Source organism: Erinaceus europaeus, chromosome 9 (assembly GCF_950295315.1).
Source record: "Erinaceus europaeus chromosome 9, mEriEur2.1, whole genome shotgun sequence".
Lineage (NCBI taxonomy): Eukaryota > Metazoa > Chordata > Mammalia > Eulipotyphla > Erinaceidae > Erinaceus > Erinaceus europaeus.
The window spans coordinates 48,934,580-48,950,539 of record NC_080170.1 but is presented as its reverse complement, the minus strand read 5'-3'; the positions used below and the strand labels follow the sequence as shown (position 1 = coordinate 48,950,539).

Here is a 15,960-nt window from a genome sequence, read left to right as displayed (position 1 = left end):
TACATGAGTAATACCTATGAGCCTCCTCCTCAGTCTAACTTTTACTTTATATTTGAGAAAAAGGAAAGAGTGAGAGAAAGAGGGATACTAAAGTACTTACTCACTCCATCACCTCTCAGGTCCCATTAGTTAATTTTTTAATATTAATAAATTTGCTTAACTTGTTTAAAAAAAAGCCATAAATGATTAAAAAAAAAAGAGTAAGATACTCAAACCTCAACAACAAGAAAACAAATAACCCCATCCAAAAATGGGGGGAGGACATGGACAGAATATTCACCACAGAAGAGATCCAAAAGGCCAAGAAACACATGAAAAAATGCTCCAAGTCTCTGATTGTCAGAGAAATGCAAATAAAGACAACAATGAGATACCACTTCACTCCTGTGAGAATGTCATACATCAGAAAAGGTAACAGCAGCAAATGCTGGAGACGGTGTGGGGTCAAAGGAACCCTCCTGCACTGCTGATGGGAATGTCAATTGGTCCAACCTCTGTGGAGAACAGTCTGGAGAACTCTCAGAAGGCTAGAAATGGACCTACCCTATGATCCTGCAATTCCTCTCCTGAGAAATATATGCTAAGGAACTCAACACATCCATCCAAAAAGATCTGTGTACACATATGTTCTTGGCAGCACAATTTGTCATAGCCAAAACCTGGTAGCAACCCAGGTGTCCAACAACAGATGAGTAGCTGAGCAAGTTGTGGTATATATATACAATGGAATACTACTCAGCTATAAAAAATGGTGACTTGACTATTTTCAGCCGATCTTGGATGGACCTTGAAAAATTCATGTTAAGTGAAATAAGTCAGAAACAGAAGGATGAATATGGAATGATCTCACTCTCAGGCAGAAGTTGAAAAACAAGATCAGAAGAGAAAACACAAGTAGAACCTGAACTGGAGTTGGTGTATTGTACCAAAGTAAAAGACTGGGGTCGGTGGGTGGGTGGGAGAATACAGGTCCAAGAAGGATGACAGAGGACCTAGTGGGGGTTGTATTGTTATATGGGAAACTGGGAAATGTTATGCATGTACAAACTACTGTATTTACTGTTGAATGTAAAACATTAATTCCCCAATAAAGAAATTTTTTTTAAAAAAGAGTAAGATAATAACAACACTAAGAAGCAAATAATGACCATCTAAAAGCAAAGAGACTAAGAACAGTCACACAATCTTTTTTTTCCATATTCTAGAATTTCTAATAATAAATAAATTTTCAAATGTCAAGAAGTCCCTTGTATCTCAAAAAGGATTAGCAATGTTCTTATATATCCTCTGACACTTGATTTCTGAAATTGCCACAAACATATTCTTTCCTTTTTCTTGGTCGAGGGCTACCAGGGCTTTGCCCCTATGTGGTATCATCTCTCCTGGTCCTGGTGGAGTCATTTTCTGTTTTCTTTTTTCTGTCTTCCACCCCTACTTTTTTTTTTTAACTTCATACAAAGGAGAGGAAAGAGAGAAAGATAAAGAGAGCCACCACGGCACCACACCATCACTAGCGAAGTTGCCATGCATCGTGCAACCATGTAGAGCTAGGGATTCAAACCTTGGTCCCCATGCGTACACATAGTAAAGTGTGGGTTATAACAGGTGAGCTATCTCCTGGCCCCTGCAAATGTATTCCTATAGTAAATGCTTACTAACAGTATATACAAAGAGATTATGCCGTTACTATTATCATTTTTCAGATGGCAGCAAGGCAGCAAGGCAAAGAGGTGGGGGGAAGAGAGAGAGAGAGATCACAGCACCAGGGGCCAGGTGGAGGGGCACCAGGTTGAGCACACATTACAATGCACAAAGGACCCGGGTTCAAGCCACCAGTCTTTCCTCCTACAGGAGGAAAGCCTCACGTGTGGTGAAGCAATGCTGATGCTGCAGGTGTTTCCCTTTCTATCTCCCCCCTTTCTCTTAATTTCTGGCTGTCTCTATAAAATAAATAAAAATGGAAGAGAGAGAGATTACAGCATCGTAGCTTCCTAGATCATGGGAGCCAGGCTCAAACCAGAGTCGCACACATGGAAAAGCAGCACACTGTGCTAGTGAGCTATTTCACCAGCCCCGTGACATTATCATTATTAGAGTTCACTGACTGTGAATCATGTTAGATTTACTGATGGATATGAATTTTCACTTAATCTTATCCAAAGCCCTACAGAAGTGTTATACTTTGGAAATCAGGCGGTAGGCAGCAGATTAAGCCATGTGGCACAAAGTGCAAGGATCTTTGGGAGGATCCTAGTTAGTGGCCCAGGCTCCCCACCTGCAGGGGGTTCACTTCACAAGTGGTGAAGCAGGTCTGGAGGTGTCTATTATTATTTCTCTCCTCCTCTCTGTCTTCCCCTCCTCTCTCCATTTCTCTCTGCCCTATCCAACAACAATAATAGGTACAACAATAAAACAAGGGCAACAAAAGGGAATAAATAAGTGTTTTTTTTAAAAAAAGTGTTATACTTTACATTTATAAATTAGTGAAGTGAGGTTCTGAGAGGTTACATGATTTCTGAGTATCTAACAGTTACTAGTGAAGGTAAGCTTGAACTAGAATAGTTTTGCTCTTCCTAATATCTGACTCTACACTCCATTACTTAAACAGAGAATAATAAGTAATGCCAGTGCCTTTAACAATCAAGAAAAGGAAAAGGCAGCTTCTATTTAATGCAATGATATAGACAGCTATAATATATTTTATTTGAAGTCGATCTAAAGATCCCCTGGTAACCAGGCTACTTCCTCTATTACTCAGCTCTCTCCATTTTAATGTTTTTATTTCCATCAACCTCACCTAGGCCTAAACTGTGAATAAAATACTTACCCACTGTCCAAAGCAAACAGGAATCAAAATAATCATTTGCTTTGTTTTTTTAATTTATTTATTTTCCCTTTTGTTGCCCTTGTTGTTTTTTATTGTTGTTGTAGTTATTATTGTTGTTATTGATGTCATCCTTGGATAGGACAGACAGAAATGGAGAGAGGACGGGAAGACAGAGAGGGGGAGAGAAAGAGAGACACCTGCAGACCTGCTTCACCACATGTGAAGCAACTCCCCTGCAGGTGGGGAGCCGGGGGCTCGAACCGGGATCATTATGCCGGTCCTTGGACTTTGTGCCATGTGCACTTAACCCACTATATTACCGCCCGACTCCTCCATTTGCTTGGTTTTTAAAGTTAATTGTAGAAACATTCTAAGTCTTCAGATCACCTAAAAATTATTTTCAAAACAGCAATAGCAAGATCATGTGTAGTTCTTTCCAGGAGCTGCAGGATTAGTAGGAGAGTATCTATAAAGTAAATAAATGTTCTTGGAGAAAATCGTTCAGTGTTAAGTCAATGACTGTCCAATACATTTTGATAATTTAATGACATGTTTTCCCAAGTCAATATATTAGATAACAATGAACCAGTATAAACTGAGCTAACTGGTTTCCCCTAGAAGAAACTAATGACTTAACACAATGCTAATTAGTAGTTGACAAAATAAAAGACACATTGAGCTATCAAATACAAACCGTGTTGCTTTAGTAACCAAGACAAGTACCCTGTTCTTCAGATCTGAGGTTATAACTTTATTTTTTTCTGGTGGCAGTACTAGGACCCCCTATATGTGAGATTTCACCACTACAGGCTGACTTTATTCAATAGAGAGATACACAGAGACAGAGATAGAAGGAGAGACACCCCAGTACCAGATCTTCCCCTAGAGCCATGGCATTCCCTTGTACTGCTGGGGCTTGAGTCAGGGCTGAGTAGATGATAAGATACGTATCTTACTTAGAGAGTTATCTCTCTGGCCTCTGGGCTACTTTACTTTGAATTTTCCTTTAATCATAATTTTGCAACAACAAACATCACAGCCTTTTTCTTTTCACAGTTATACTCTCTCCAATGTTATAAACACTACTAAATTCACCCTGGAGATTCTTATCAACATCAGTAGTGATAATGATCAAGTATTGGAAAGAAACAGTAAATCTGTACAAAATCAATTTGATGATACTCCTAATCTCTTGAACATATTACTGTTACAAACAAGAAACAAAGAAATAATAAAACAAATAGGTTAGGTAACATAAGAGGTGAAGCAATGGAAACTTTGGACTTACAAGTATTGAACCATGAATTTGACTCTCAGCATTACACGTACCAGAGTGATATTCTGGTTCTCACTCACTCACAAATAAATAGATAAATAAATAAATTTTTGAAAAACCTGTAGGAAGAAAGATAGACTCTGTGTGCATTTTTTTCTCTCTTCAACTGCCTTTAACCCTAACTTTAACCCAAACTAAAGCTAAAAATAGTCTTTATGATAAAGACTCATTACAGAACCAGTGATTGTGATCACTGCAACCAACAGCTAGGCAACTTCAAACAAAATCTCCAAAAAAAAAAAAATTAATTCCTACACTGATGTCATGCAAGAGTCATGACATACTTTCAAATAAAACAGATACAGCATCACTGGTTTCACTTGGCAGTGTGAAATTTTATGCTGATCTGTTTTTGTTTGTCTATTCTTTCACATTTTTAAAAGAGGGGTCTCTTCTTTACCCGTGTTTTAAGGATTCTCATTCATAGGTTCTAGATATGCATGGATTGTCACACTGCCCAAAATACCTAATTTGGCAATAAATTTTTAAAAATTATTTATTTATTTATTCCCTTTTGTTGCCCTTGTTGTTTTATTATTATTGTTGTTGTTATTGATGTCGTTGTTGTTGGATAGGACAGAGAGAAATGGACAAGAGAAGGAGAAGGCAGAGGGGGGAAAGAAAGAAAGACACCTGCAGATCTGCTTCACCGCCTGTGAAGCGACTCCCCTGCAGGTGGGGAGCTAGGGGCACAAACCAGGATCCTTACACTCTGGTCCTTGTGCTTTGCACCACCTGTGCTTAACCTGCTGTGTTACCGCCCAACTCCCAGATTTTTTTTTTTTTATCAATAACAGGGATCCTTTTAAAAGATTCACAATCAGAAATATAACTGGAGGTTGTTCACCCTCATAAATAGAAACTTGCCCTGTGAACAATAAGTATATACATATGTACATATATACATAAGAATAACAGCATACATATATATCTTTAAAATTAAATAGAGAAAGCATTGCATTGTGGTTAGAAGGGTTTTGTTGTTGTTACTGTTGCTAGGTTTTTATATAGTTATAATAAAACACAATTCAACAGAAAATGTATACAATCAAGAAGTTGTATGTACTTAACAGGACAACGTCAAAATTTGTAAAGTAAAAATATGATATGGAACATACTATTTCATATGGAACGGTTACCAATGGGATGTGGAGAAAGCACTGTGGTGGTGCATCAGAATTGCATGCTTGAAGCCCCAAACATCCCACGTTCAATCTCTGGCACCACCATATGCCAGAGCTGAGCAGTTCTCTGGTCTGTGTCTCTCTTTTATTAAAGTAAATAAAATAAGTTTGTTAGATTTGATGGTCTAACAAAATAGACAATATGCTAGGCCATAACCACACAAACATATTACAAACAATTTATGGCCTTTTTACACAACCCAGTGAGCAATGATTCTAGCAATGTGGAAGTCTCTATTCAAGCTTGAGTCTTGTTGGTAAGAGCAGAGGTTGTAAATGCTTTGGGGCTAAGACTTCAGTAAGCGGGAGGGGAAGGCAAGCTAGTAGTGGAGGCAAAAGAGAAAAGAAGGAAGGAAGGAAAGAAGGAAAGAAAGAAATAAGGGAGGAAGGGAGGAAAGAAAGGAAAAGAGAGAGAGAGAGAGAGAAAGTGGGTGAGAACAGAACAACAAAAAATGTTCTGAGAGGAAGGCATAGGACTTACATGCATGAGGCCCTAAGGTTCATCCCAGGCACCATATAAATGCCACAGCAATGCCTTGATTTCTCTTTCAAATAAAAAATAGTAAATCTTGGGAAATTCCTAACAATTATGTGTGTGTGTGTGTGTGTGTGAGAGAGAGAGAGAGAGAGAGAGAAGGAGCAGGAGAAGGAGGAGAGAGTATGTGTGTCTGTGTCTGAGAGAAAGAGAGAGAACTGACAAACTGATCCCAATATTCATATGGAGACACATAGGATTGAGGACTTCCAGGCGTGACTACGGAATACTAGCAACTGAGTTTTGTTCTCCCTGATCAACGAGGAAAAGCAACAAAAATCAATTGAACAAAATTCGACCAGGATCTCTTCAAAAACTCAACATGCCACAGGTGAGTACAAATACATGTTGCTCATGGACAGATAGGGGGTGAGAAAATGATCCCTAAGACTAAAAGGCTGTACTCAGGGTGTGCCAGACTGGGAGTTTGGCAGTGAGAGTCACCACTTCCAGGTACAAGTTAAAGAAAAAACAGTTAAAGAAAGGAAAGAAGGAAGGAAGGAAGGAAGGAAGGAAGGAAGGAAGGAAGGAAGGAAGGAAGGAAGGAAGGAAGGAAGGGAGAAAGAGAGAGAGAGAGAGAAAGGAGGGAGGGAGGGAGGAAGGGAGGAAGGAAGGAAGGAAGGAAGGAAAGAAGGAAGGAAGGAAGGAAGGAAAGAAGTCACCTACACCACAGTGAGTACAGATAAATGTGCTCTGAGGATGAAAAGAGGGGGCATGAGTGATTCCCAGGACTAAAAACCAGTGCTCAGAGATGGAAGATACTGAATTCGATTGACAGCTGAGACACTCCACTTCTTGGAATGAATTTTAGCAACAACAAGAACAACAACAAAAAGTCTGTTAAAAAGAAAGAAAAAAACCCACTTTTTTTTTTCCAGGTCCAGGGGGTGGTGCTATAACTAAGGGCACTAGACTTTCAAGCATGAGGTCCTGAGTTCAATCCCCGGCAGCACATGTACCAGAGTGATGTCTGGTTCTTTGTCTCCTCCTATCTTTCTCATTAGAAAATAAATAAAATCTTAAAGGAAAGAGAGAGAGAGAAAACACCTGAAAACTCACCAATTTACAACTATGACTTCCTGAGTCTCTACTGCTGTTGCTCCACAGAAGCTAGAACTGTAGTAGAGAAATCCTATATTGACATCAAGGTCACAGAACCAGCCTGGTGACTAAGGATAAAATATCCCCCACCACCACCACCACCAAGATACATAAACAAGGAAATCAAACACCTTAGACACAGTGCCTCCTGCTGGCACAACAAAATCCACAGTAACTGAGAAAACAGAAATATACAAATAGCAATGATAGAAACCCCAAATGAGCAGACAAGCACAGATCTAGAAAATAATAGAGTTCAGGAAACTCACTAAGAAACCAAGTCAAAAACTAAGCAATCATTTTACCAAAGAATTACATAGTACCATTAGTCAACAATTTGTTTGGCTTTATATGTTAACTCTCTTTTCAGCCATCAGGTTCCAGATGCTAGCATGATGCCAAACAGACTTCCCTAGACAGACAACCCCAGCAATGTGTTCTGGAGCTCATATTCCCCAGAACCCTGCCCCACTAGGGACAGAGAGAGGTAGGCTGGGAGTATGGATTGACCTGTCAATGCTCATGTTCAGCAAGGAAGCAATTACAGAAGCCAGACCTTCCACCTTCTGCATTCCACAATGGCCTTGGGCCCATACTCCTAGTGGGTTCAAGAATAGGAAAGCTATCAAGGGAGGGGATGGGATAGGGTGTTCTGGTGGTGGGAATTGTGTGGAGTTGTACCCCTCTCATCTTATGGTTTTGTCAATGTTTCCTTTTTATAAATAATTTTTAAAAAGAATTGCATAGTACCAAAAAAAAAATTCAACAGAACTTCAGGGCCTAAAGGATATTTTGAATGCAGCTCAGGCTTAGTAAGAGGTCTCAGAAGTAGACCTAACCAGCTGGAGGAGAGAACATCAACACTAGAAAACACAACCACATTCTGTGAGTTTAAAACTCTTGAAGAGAAAAAGTTAAGAAAAATGAAACAGTTTTCTCTGAAATAGCAGACTCCATCAGAAAGAGGTACGTCAGAATTATTGGGATCCCTGAGGAAGAAAAGAAAGAGGAGTAGAAAACATTTTAACAGAGAATTTTACATACCTGAGCAATGTTCAAAATATAGAAGTCTAAGAATGTGTATGCACACCTAAATTTTTGAATCCAAAACAAGAAACACTATTGTAAAACTATCCAAAACCAGGAACAAAGAAAAAATATTGCAGGCTGCCAGGGAAAAGAAGAAACTCACATACAAAACCAACAGACTTTCATCAGATTTCTCAACACAAACCCAAAAGGCAAGGAGAAAGTGGAATGGCATATTCAAAGTATTAAAATATAAGAATTGCCAGCCATGAATTCTGTACCCTGCTAAATTATTTTTCAGATATGAGGGAGAAACAAAGATCTTTTCAAGCATTCAGAACCTGAAGGAATTTGCCACCACAAACCCCCTCTTTCAAGAATTTCTCAAAGGAGTCCAACATGAAAAGAAGAGGCAAAGGAATCCCAATTTTTAATGTGAAGATCAGTATTAGAGTAGAACCAGGAATACAACAACAAAAGGAAAAACCAGACAGAGGAAAGGGAAAAGCAAAATAGAGTGGTATAGTCCAATGTTGGTGAACCAAGGTCAATTTGAAAAAGACATTTATAGATAGATCGACAAAAGAATCAATTTAAAAAAGTGGGCCAAAGAACTAAACAGACAGTTTTCTAAAGAAGAGATACACATGGCCCAGACACATGAAGAAATGCTCCACTTCATTAGAGAAATGTTAATTAAAACTGCACTGAGATGCCATATCACACCTGAGAGAATGGCTTGCATCAACAAACCAGGAAAGGACAGGTGTTGGAGAGGTTGTGGAGAAAAGGGAACTTTGATTCACTGCTGATGGGAATGCAAACTGGTACATCCCCTTTGGAAGACTATATAGAGTCCTTAAACATATAAAAATGGAATTACCTTATGATCCAGCAATACTACTCTGGGGCATTTATCTAGTGGACACTCAAGTATTAATTAGAAAGGACATATGCACCCCTATATTCATAGCTGCATTATTCACAATAGCCAAAGAGTGGAAGCAGCCTAAATGCCCAATCAGCAGATGACTGGCTAAAGAAGTTATGGGATATATATTCCATGGAATACTGCACTGATATCAAAAAAAGATGATATTATATCCTTTGGGAAAACATGGATAGAACTTGAGGTGATTATGCTTAGCAAAATAAGAGATGAAAGACAACTATCAGAAGGTTTCACTCATATGTGGAATTTAGAGATCTGATATACATGAACTTTCCAAAAAAAATTCAAACAAAACAGAAGCAAGCAAACTGTAAGACTTATGATAACTATGGTGGTTATCTTGGGAGCTGGGAGGGTTGGGCTATAGAACTTTGGTGCTGGCTGTGGTGTGGAACTATACATTGTAATCTTACAGATTTGTAACAAACTACTAATAATAAAAAATTAAAAAGACATAGGATTAAAAAGAGACAAAACAAACTTGAAAAAAGAAAAACATCAGATGATTTACCATGATACAAAGCTAAAAAATTGAAGAGAAGTTGGTATTGGGGCAAACACAGACTAATAGACCAACAGAACAACAGAAATGAAGTCATACCATAACTTTGCCTTATTTTAGTAAAGCTACCAACACCACCAGGGGACATGAGGTTGTCCAGACAAATAGTTTGCAGTATAGTCAGATAGCGAAGCACACACACGATAATGTAAAAGTGTTGAATCCTGCTTCTCATTAACAGGAATGTGAACAGATAGCAAAAATGCAGGGTTTAATGTCGTTATCTGAGGGTCAAGACCAGACAGTCAAATCTTAGCTACCCTTGTGGAGTTTATGGACTGGATCTGACCTGAGTAACTTCTCTGAAGCACTTACAGTGCTGTGTAACTTTAGTTGGATGATGGTGAAATAAATATGTCAAATTCACTGAGCTAAGCAAATTTAATTTTAATTACTTTTGTGTGTTAAATATCAATCAAAAAAGAGTCATCAGAGAGGAAAATCTGAGAAAGGAGTCATCCAGGAAATCTGAAGAAAGAATCAACAGGAAGAAAACAAGAAACAGAACATGAGAAATTTGAAGTGTTGTAAGAAGAGAGTAACTTGCAAATGTGAGGGAGAGATAGTACATTGGACTCATCAGTGAAGAGGTCCTTGATGAGCCCTTTTCCTTAAATGGAGAGTTGACACTGGTTTCCAGTGATTCAGATTGTGAGGATTGGAGGGTAAGAGAACAGTGTTTCATTTTAAATAAAATGAGGATGCACACTTCCTTAGCAGCCATGCCTTGTCCATGTAAACTGTGTCAAGAAATAGCTCTCTCTCTCTCTCTCTCTCTCTCTCTCTCTCTCTCTCGTCTTGTTTTGCTTTTATAACTGGAAGAGAGAGTTCATGACTTCAGTGGAATTTGGAAAATAAAAGATTATCACTTGAATTACTTATATCTTTATTTATTTTTAACTTAATTTACATGTTTTGCCACCTATGTCATCACTGGAGCTCACTGCCTATATGTTCCATCACTCTTAGTGGCCATTTTTTCTTTCTTCTATATAGACAGTGAGAAACAGAGAAACAGAGAAAAGGAAGCACCACTTCACAGCTTGTAAAGTTTCCTCACTGCCATGTGGTGGCCTGGGGTTCAAACCTGAGTGCCTGTATATGCTCACACATGTGGTCTACCAGATGAGCCACCTACCAGCTCACCAATTATTTAAGTCTTTAAAAATTAGCAGTGGCCAACTGGTGGTTCACTCTGTAGAGCACAGGTTACAATACAGGAAAACCTAGGTTCAAGCCTCCAGTTACCACCTACAGAGGGAAAGCTTCACCAGTGGTGGAGCAGTGCTGCGGGTGTCTCTCATTCTCTTGGTCTCACGCTCTCCTTTTCTATTTCTCATAGTCTCTCACACTCAAAAAAAAGTGGCTGCTGGAAACAGTGAAGTCAGAGTTGAGAAGGCACCAAGTTCCAGCCATAACCTTGGTGGCAATATATATATATATATGCAAACCCATAGAAGAGTTCACTAAACTAATTGGAGAATTAATTGCTCTAGACATGCTTGTCAAAACAGATTTCGACATTAAAATTCTTTTATCATCTTTCCTCCAAATCATGTGAAGGGTATAATTTCTGAATGTTGATCATTGCTAAATAACTAAATTTGCTTCATAGACATTCAGTACCCTTATAAATCGTTTGGTATTTCCCTCCTCCAAGTTCTTCTTTTCTAGAAACATACAATGATAAAAAGGAAAAAAATAAATAAATAAAAGTTTTATTATAGCCTACTTGTGCCATATGAGTTGAGGTCATATGAGTTTCATAAAATTCCAAGTTTCATCACAGAGTTTTACTTTCCTAGAAACTCCAGCAATACATGCACAGAAATGGATCTGTACCCCGCTTCCCCAAAGGACAGATAATAAATAGCAAATGACTTACTATAATGTGCTGATAAGGATCTATAAGTGACATTTTGATTTCAATGACAGGAAACCTCTTCCCACTTCAAAGGTCTTCTTTGGTACTCTAGCGTCTTTAAAACCTACAAAATAAACAATTACTATTGTTAAGCTTCCTCTTGAATACTATTCCAAAATTTAAATGGTGATAAGTATAAAGTAAAGGTCTATCCCAGGGGGCCTAAGAGACTGACTTCCCCAAGTGTTTATATGAGAAAATATATACACATCACTTAGCGGAAAAGTAAATATATTTTGATAATACTGTTTAATTTCCATGTTTATTTGTTCAAATATATCCTGTGAATGATTATTAGGAAACCCCAGATTGTTGTTTTTTTTTTTTGCATTTGACAAGTATTTTGTGATACTTATTAACATTGCAGAATTTTTTTTAATTGTGCTGTTTATAATTTAAAAGCCGTATACCATCATTTGTTTTCTTAATCTGATTGGTATTAAACAAGTTCACCGTAAGAAAAGATTTTTTTTTTTTTTAGAAAAGAATATATTTAATTTTATTTGTTAAGAAGTTTGTGAGTCGGGCTGTAGCACAGCGGGTTAAGCACAGGTGGCACAAAGCACAAGGACTAGAGTAAGGATCCCGGTTCGAACCCCGGCTCCCCACCTGTAGGGGAGTCGCTTCACAGGAGGTGAAGCAGGTCTGCAGGTGTCTATCTTTCTCTCCTCCTCTCTGTCTTCCCCTCCTCTCTTCATTTCTCTCTGTCCTATCCAACAACGACAACAACAATAATAACTACAACAATGAAAAACAAGGACAACAAAAGGGAATAAATAAATAAAATAAATATTTTTTAAAAAATAAAATTTTAAAAATTTTTTAAAAATATAAAAAAAAAGAATTTTAAGAAATGTGTTCTGGGAGGTGGCACAGTGTATAAAGCATTGGACTCTCAAGCATGAGGTCCTAAGTTCAACCCCTGGCAGCACATGTATCAGACTGATGTCTGGTTCATATTCTCATTCTCTCTCTCTCACTCTCTCTCTCTCTTTCTCCTGTCTTTCACATTAATAAATAAATAAAATCTTTAAAAATGAATTTTAATAAATATATTCATGTTGAATTTTAATTTTAGTATTGACGTTTTAGAAGAGATATTTGTTCATCCTAAGGAACAGGTTTATTTGTATTCTTTTTATGTCAAGTTAATGTTAGTTTCCATGATTGTGTAGGCTTAAGTTGTTTCTAAGACTTTGTGAAAACTAATGTTGATTATTATTATTTTTTTATTTATTTATTAGAGAATTAATGGTTTACAGTCAACAGTAAAATACAATAGTTTGTACATGTGTAACATTTCCATATAAAATACAACCTCCACTTCCTCCTCTGCCATCATGTTTTAATGTTGATTATCTTTGGGAGGTGGGAGGATGGGGACACTGACTTTGATCGTGAGTGCCTTGTAATCTTACAATTTTGTAACCCACTATTGCTCACAAATAAGAAAGGGAAAAAAAGATTATATATGTTTTAAGTGTACAGTTTCATGCCTCTTCAAATTTACATTACCACACCATACCCACCAGGGCAATACCAATTACCATCCTACCAGTCTATTGAATGCCCTCCATCTTGGGCCTCCATGACCCCAGTTTTGTTGTTTGACTAGAGCATTACTCATTTCTGGAAGTTGGTGGTGCAGGGGATTGAACCTGGAACCTCTTATTTGCTACTGCTTGAGCTACCTACATCTTAGTCCCTATAGCTCAGTTTGGAAGCAGTTAAAAGGAAGCATTTTAATTGAAAACAAAACAAAAAACAATCAGTACATATATATAATTTTTTAAAGAGACACCAACAAGTTTCCTTCCAAGTGGCTGAATCGCTTTGCACTCTTACCAGCATGAATGAGAGTTCTCATTTTTCCTTACCAGCTTTGAAATGCAAAGCCAGGGCCTCAAGCATATGTGATCTCAACCTCACTAATTTTTTATGTTGCCAGTGTTCTGGATCTTGGATACCATGTCAGGTAAGTAGTAGCTCTATTGTTTTAATTTACAATCTCCCATGACATATGATGTGAAGTGTCTTTTCATAGTTCCCATTTATATATCTTCTTTGGTGAGGTGTTTGTTAAAGACTTTATTTTTTTTTAATGAAGTTGTTTTCTTATTTTGTGTTATAAGGTCCTTTATATTTTATGGATAACTAACCACTGTTTGTTATGTCTTTTGCAAATATATGCTCCTTTTCTCATTTTTATGTGAAAAATGTGAAGCAATATTTTAAGAGGTAAACATCACCCAGATTCTTCCATTTAAACATTACATGAAATGAGAATTCCCCTAATACTTTTTTTTGACTCATCAATAATCAATATTATTATTGGGCAAAAAAAAAAAATCTTTAGTAAATCAAGTGTTTGCCATTTTCACTGCTTATTTTTAAACTTAGTTCCATCAGGTTGAAAATACAAGTGACACTTAAAATCCATTTTTAAATCAACATAAGCCATATCATCATTCTGATTTTTCATGGCAAATCATAGCAAGTCCCAAAATAACATTGTGTTCAACACTGTTAAAGAAATTCCAACAGCTTATTCAAGGACATAGCTTCGCTATATGTCATTTTACTCAAAGTTGATTTTTTTAACTTTGACTCCATTACTTATTTATTTATTTACATATTGGGGTGATTAATGGCTTACAGTAAATACATATACTGATACACATGTAAAATTTCTCAATTTCCTACAAAACACTCAACCTTAGTCTAGGTCATCCTCCACCATCCTACAACAGGACTTGAAACCCCTCCTCCCCAGGATTTTTTTCTTGTTCTTGTCAAATATTTCATTTATTTATTTTGGATAGAGATGGAGAAATTGAGAGAGAAAGGGAGCGAGACAGGGACAGGAGACAAAGAAACACTTGCCATTTCACTGCTTGAGGGGAGGGGCCAGGGACTTGAAACAGAGTCCTTCTACCCTGTAATGTGTGTGATCTACTGCCCAGCCCCTAAAATCAGAATTTCTTAACATGGTCTTCAACTGCAGTTTTTATGCTTATTTGCTACAAGGTCAAGCAGAAAAACCATTTTACATCACACTAAATACATGTAAATAAAATATGGAAGTAAATTTGATTTGATAGTTTTAAGAACAAATAGAGGTGGGGCAGTGGCATACCTGGTTGAGCACCCATGTTAGAATGCCCAAAGACCTATGTTCAAGCCCCAGTCCCCAGCTGTAGGAGGGAAGCTTCCGGAGCAGTGAAACAGTGCTGTAGTAGGTGCAAGGTTGGTTTAATATACACAAATCAATCAATGTGATCCACCACATCAACAAAAGCAAGACCAAAAACCACATGGTCATATCAATAGATGCAGAGAAAGCCTTTGACAAAATACATCCCTTTATGATCAAAACACTACAAAAAAATGGGAATAGATAGAAAATTCCTGAAGATAGTGGAGTCTATATATAGCAAACCTACAGCCAACATCATACTCAATGGTGAAAAACTGGAAGCACTTCCACTCAGATCAGGTACTAGACAGGGCTGCCCACTATCACCATTACTATTCAACATAGTATTGGAAGTTCTTACCATAGCAATCAGGCAGGGGCAAGGAATTCAAGGGATACAGATTGGAAGAGAAGAAGTCAAACTCTCCCTATTTGCAGATGACATGATAGTATACACACCTAAGGAATCTAGCAAGAAGCTTTTGGAAATCATCAGGCAATACAGTAAGGTGTCAGGCTATAAAATTAGCATTCAAAAGTCAGTGGCATTCCTCTATGCAAACACTAAGTTAGAAGAAATTGAAATCCAGAAATCAATTCCTTTTACTATAGCAACAAAAACAATAAAATATCAAGGAGTAAACCTAACCAAAGAAGTGAAAGACTTGTATACTGAAAATTATGAGTCACTACTCAAGGAAATTGAAAAAGACACAAAGAAGTGGAAAGATATTCCATGTTCGTGGGTTGGAAGAATTAACATCATCAAAATAAATATATTACCCAGAGCCATCTACAAATTTAATGCTATCCCCATCAAAATCCCAAGCACATTTTTAGGAGAATAGAACAAATGCTACAAATGTTTATCTGGAACCAGAAAAGACCTAAAATTGCCAAAACAATCTTGAGAAAAAAGAACATAACTGGAGGCATCCCACTCCCAGATCTCAAATTGTATTATAGGGCCATTGTCATCAAAACTGCTTGGTACTGGAACATGAATAGACACACTGACCAGTGGAATAGAATTGAGAGCCCAGAAGTGAGCCCCCACACCTATGGACATCTAATCTTTGACAAAGGGGCCCAGACTATTACATGGGGAAAGCAGAATCTCTTCAACAAATGGTGTTGGAAACAATGGGTTGAAACATGCAGAAGAATGAAACTGAACCACTGTATTTCACCAAATACAAAAGTAAATTACACGTGGATCAAGAACTTGGATGTTAGACCAGAAACTCTCAGATACTTAGAGGGAAATCAAGAAGGAAGAGGGAGACAGAAAGGGAGAGATACTTGGGAGCCCTG

At 37.6% G+C, this 15,960-nt stretch overlaps 1 protein-coding gene across 1 annotated transcript in view; it reads right to left on the bottom strand.

Annotated features, from left to right (window-relative positions):
* The window catches only part of PLA2G4A (phospholipase A2 group IVA), a 140,555-nt gene that overhangs the window by 89,034 nt on the left and 35,561 nt on the right, over positions 1 to 15,960 (bottom strand). Inside the window, exon 2 of the mRNA XM_007523792.3 lies at positions 11,412 to 11,514. Coding sequence (XP_007523854.1) covers positions 11,412 to 11,444 — 33 coding nt within the window. The 5' untranslated portion in view covers positions 11,445 to 11,514. The remainder of the gene's footprint in view (positions 1 to 11,411; positions 11,515 to 15,960) is intronic.